The sequence below is a fragment of the Malus sylvestris genome, chromosome 11 (assembly GCF_916048215.2).
Source record: "Malus sylvestris chromosome 11, drMalSylv7.2, whole genome shotgun sequence".
NCBI classification, from domain to species: domain Eukaryota; kingdom Viridiplantae; phylum Streptophyta; class Magnoliopsida; order Rosales; family Rosaceae; genus Malus; species Malus sylvestris.
The window spans coordinates 34,658,882-34,663,970 of record NC_062270.1 but is presented as its reverse complement, the minus strand read 5'-3'; the positions used below and the strand labels follow the sequence as shown (position 1 = coordinate 34,663,970).

The following is a 5,089-nucleotide window of genomic DNA, read 5'->3' as shown; positions in this document are numbered from 1 at the left end:
GAATTACTATAATTATCCAAAGGTTTCTTAAAAAATAATTTTTGTTAGTCATAATTTGAAAAGTAAACACAAAAAATAAGACTAGGTAAGAAGGCCCAAAGCCCAGATATTAGGGCTTTGTTCCGTCTGGACAACCCGTTTTACAATTGATGGTTTGTCCTGACTGGACTCAAGAGACCAACAATGAAGATACTACTAGCACGCACTTATCCAGCGCGTGAGGGACACCGCAAGGCTTATCCAGTCGTCCTGTCGAACCCATTTGTACGGGCGCAGTGACATTGCAGAGAGTTCAGCGTTGAGTTAATGGCGGAGATCAAGAAATTTAAGACAATCGGAGTGGTGGGCAGCGGCCAAATGGGCTCAGGAATAGCCCAACTAGCCGCCACGTATGGCTTCGACGTTTGGCTCCTTGACACCGACCCGGAGGCTCTCTCAAGAGCCACCAAGTCCATCTCTAGCTCCATCCAGCGCCTAGTTTCCAAAGGGCAGCTCAGCCAGGTTGCTCTCTCTCTTTCTCTACTTTCTAATTTGGTTACCAATAAATATGATAAGAGGGAAGAAAATGGAACAAAAAGATTGAATTTTTTGGTTCGTTATGTTGATGTGGATATTTGTACTTTGTTAACTGGATAATCATATGCATTAAACTAACTGTAGTTGCAAGCTAATTGAGTTATTAAATTTAATAGTTCGTGGGGTGTGAGGTTCCTTGAATTTAAAGTTTGTAACATGCACTGGGTACGACCTTGATCATTAATTTCATCTCGTTTACCGGTTGAAGGTGGTGCCTTCTTCAAGCCAATCAGTCTTTGTTTTATGTAACTTTGTAGAAACCCTACCTGACTTTCTCAGGGCTTTAACAAATTAGATTATATATGCTTGGAACTGCTTCTTAGCAGTATTTCAAGCTGCTCTTAAGCTTTAGTTTTATGACAGACTTACGGAGTTATTGCCATATTGGTGAAGAAAAACTATAGTTACATTCAATATTTTGCTCACAATACATGTATAGAATTAAAGGAAATCATACACATGTTAACACAGATACACTCGCAATGGAGGGCCGTACCATGAGAATGGTTTTTCTTTTGAGATACCTTTATATTTTAATGGTACACTACATCCTACATAGCCATTTGGAAGGGATATCTTAGTATTTGTCTTTGAGGTAAAACTAAGATGGCGATAACGGCAACTTTATGCAGTTGAGCTTGGAAAGCTCTTGGCACACTACTAATTCAAAGTAAAAACCACTAATTGGAACCATTTTGGGGGGGAAATTCTAAGTTTCCATTATATAAATTAGAGTGTGTTTCCCTAATAGGAGTTGGAGGGTTTACACCCATCTCCTTCCAAACTCAGAATTGATAAAATGTGAGAACATAAATGTTCTTCTTGTTTAAGGTTTCGTTGGTTTCTGTACCCTGTTGCGATTTGTTTCCTCCTGGTTTGTGGATTCATGCAAGTTATGCCTGTTCAATTATTGATGTTTTGACAAAGCATTTGTTTTCCATTTAACAGGATGTAAGAAAAGATGCTTTAGAGCGTCTACAATATACGTCAAATGTTGAAAATTTTTGTTCGGCAGATATTATTATTGAAGCTATTGTGGAATCTGAAGATGTGAAGAAAAAGTTATTTCTTCAACTAGATAAGATTGCAAAACGTTCGGCCATACTGGCTTCTAATACAAGTTCCATCTCCATTACTCGTCTTGCATCAGCAACTAGCAGACCACACCAGGTTATGCTTCTTCTTCTTATTCTGAGATTATGCTTATGATATGTTCAGAGAATAATGTGTGAACTGAGAACAAGTTGTGAAAGTTTTTTTCTTTTTAGTTCTTTGTTTTCTAATTTCTCGTGTTGATTAACCATCAACCAAAATATGTGACGTTAGAAATCTGATCGTGTCAAATTAACACTGTGATCTGCAGGTGATTGGCATGCATTTTATGAATCCTCCTCCTATAATGAAGCTTGTTGAGATTGTGCGAGGAGCAGACACATCAGATGAGACATTTGATATCACAAAAGCCTTGGCAGAGAGGTTAAGGGCTTGGATATGTTGAATTGCTTAATGAATGAAATCTTCCTTTTGTTTCCCGGCATATTCCTTTCACAATTATACTAAGTTACATTTCCCACTCATATACCCAAATAAATCCTCTGCCATCTCTTTAACTGTTGGCTGTTGGCTTTGCAGGTTTGGCAAGACCGTAATATGCTCTCGAGATTATGCCGGGTTTGTTGTGAACAGGATCCTAATGCCGATGATAAATGAAGCATTTTATGCACTTTACACAGGTGTGGCGACCAAAGAAGACATTGATGCAGGAATGAAGCTGGGAACAAACCATCCAATGGGTCCTCTTGAGCTTGCAGATTTTATTGGATTGGATATCTGCTTGTCTATTCTGAGAGTTCTTCATGCTGGCCTTGGGGACAATAAATACGCTCCGTGCCCCATTCTTGTACAGTACGTTGATGCAGGTCGCCTTGGAAGAAAACGAGGTATTGGGGTATACGAGTACCGTCAAACGCCTGAATCAGTAAAACCTTCATCTAAACTTTGAACCTGTGGCGTTTCAAGGATAGCTTACTGCGGAAAGAGATCCTCTCCGGATCTCTTCCACCAAGGCCACCGAATCAAGTGATCCGGACCTTCCAAATTTCATCTAACGGCCCACCTGTTTTGACCCCTTAAAAGTTGTGATAATATTTGGCCGTTGGATGAAATTTAGAAGGCTCGAATCACTTGATCCGGGGTTTTGGTGGAAGAGATCCGTTACTGCCATCATCTATACAGTGGTTGTGGATTGTTTTACAATTTTCTAATAATGATTGAAAAGTAGTACCATCTTTTTCCAATCAAAACGTAAACCACATGTAATTCCCTGGATTACTGCATTTTGCTTCTCGTTTGTTTTAGTTGTTTTGAACTTTTTATGAAGTGTAAAAGTAACAATGATAGGTAATATGCACTGTATTTTAACTAAACAATGAACTGCAAAAGGGATTTGGATCCTTGCTGGATTCCCTTCCTGGGGATCCTAGGGATAACGAATACGGACCGTTAATAAAAAATCGTGCGGTCTTAATTAAATGTTTTTTATATTTTTAAAAGTAAAGCATCATCGTTTTGCATGAAAAATATAAAAAAGGAAAAAATTATGGTTGTATGATTTTTGATCAACAGTCTGTGTTCGTTGATTCCTAGGATCCACAGGGAGGGAATTCGGCGAGGATCCAAATCCCTGCAAAAGAAGGTAAAATCGATCAGTACATTGTTGTTGCAAATCGCATGGAACTTGTAACTGAAGTGGTTAACCGCATTCACTCATGCATCCGTAGTCCAGCTTTGGATTCATTATGCTCTAACACCAATGGAGAATACTTCTTTCCCAAAGTGGGTTGGAACTCACATGGCTCCCTCACTTTTTACCCGGAAGCACTGGAGCCAAATGGGGGATATTGTCGAACAAAATACGATAACTCTATGGCTATAGGCTGGCTTGCATTATTTCTTTGTCAAACATCATTAGTTGTTGATTAACATTAGCAAATAATTAGTGTTGTAAAACATGTTTTCATTTAGTGCTTGCCAGCTCACTGATAGACTTGAGTGTGAAAAAGAAAACAAGAGTACTTGCTCTTGCTCAGTATGCATGGTTCATCATGACCCCACAAGGGACAGCCTTTTCAGAGAAGGGGAATGTTACTTACTTTTTCACTTGCATTTTTTCTTTTAACTATTTTGGTTGTTTTTTTTTATTCTGCAATGTTATTTGATAATTCGAACTGTTATAATTTCTAAGCTACTCTTCAAAGATCAACTATGCAAATAACCAACCAAATGAAATCGTTTAACTGTTCAAATAAAGTTGTCAAAATTTCAATGTTGCAGTAAGAAACATAATTTGTCTATTTATTGAATTTAGTTAAACTTTTGCGTATATGTATTTTAAAGAACGTCTTAAAAAATAGACGGTTTAAATTGTCGTGAAATATTACAAGATGAAAAAGAGATTCGAGAAAGTAAAATAAAAATGTGTAAGAAAATTGCTAACATTTTTTTGAAGAATTACCTTCATTTGCTGATCATGGCCATTGGCGAGCCCCACTGAGCCCTAGCCCCAGTCCCATTCCGAAGCTGGCATTATTAGGCAGACATTACCTTTATTGCTGCTTGAGAGTGATTGGAGTGGAATCCAACGGTTGTATTTTCTCCTTTTTTTATTTTTTTTTAATTTCTGCAAACCCCACAGGTTTAATAATTAGATAAGAAAGAAGATAGAAATGCAAGGCAAAGCTCAAGTACTTTTGCTACACATAAAGTTCTGAGGAAAATTTGAGAGCAGAGAATTATTAGGTGAAGGAAAAGCTATGAAGTTCTTGTTCCAGTGTCCATGCTGTTCTTGTTTCTGCTTCATGAAGCCGAAGAAGGGCAAGGCGAGGGTGAAGGCGGCGGCGACGGAAGTGGCCAAGGAAGAGAAGAAGGTTGAAGCAAAAGAAGAGAAGAAGGTTGAATCCAAGGAAGAGAAGAAAGAATGACAACAATGCAGCTACCTACAACATCAGATTATATATGCTTATCAAACATGTATTTTGATTGTTGATTGTTAAACCCTTCTTTAGTTCTTCAAGTTCGATTTATATTAAGTGTGTACGACCATGAATGACGAGTTTGATATGCTAATAAGCGTGCATGCATTTTCGTGGTTCGATTCTAATGTGGGAATGCTGCATTTTGTTGTAATATTTGAGAGCTGGGGTTTCAAATCAAATTTCCAGTAGTACTCTCTAATGCTTTCAATTATACATGTTTTCCTTCAAATTATTGCAGATTTAAGGTTTAAGGCAATAAGTACTTGCATAATTAGCGCATTCATCGTAGTAGAAGCTCCAGCTCCGTATCAATGTCACGGTTATCACTATCATCAATACCATATCTAACCTGATTAATGGATCACCAGATCTGTTTCTAAAGATTGTTCAGAGTGATTATAATTTGCTTATAACAGTGTACATGAACTAAATTTTTAATTCTTTGGTTTAATGCAGAATATGCAGATTCCACAATGATG

At 37.7% G+C, this 5,089-nt stretch overlaps 1 protein-coding gene across 1 annotated transcript; it reads left to right on the top strand.

Moving 5' to 3' along the window:
• The first annotated feature begins 216 nt into the window (after positions 1-216).
• LOC126590572 (uncharacterized) lies at positions 217-4,839 on the top strand. Its single transcript, XM_050256028.1, has 4 exons — positions 217-501; positions 1,525-1,746; positions 1,940-2,052; positions 2,209-4,839. The coding sequence occupies exons 1-4, from the start codon at positions 307-309 to the stop codon at positions 2,576-2,578; spliced, it is 900 nt and encodes a 299-aa protein (XP_050111985.1). The 5' UTR covers positions 217-306; the 3' UTR covers positions 2,579-4,839.
• The last annotated feature ends 250 nt before the right edge of the window (positions 4,840-5,089 follow it).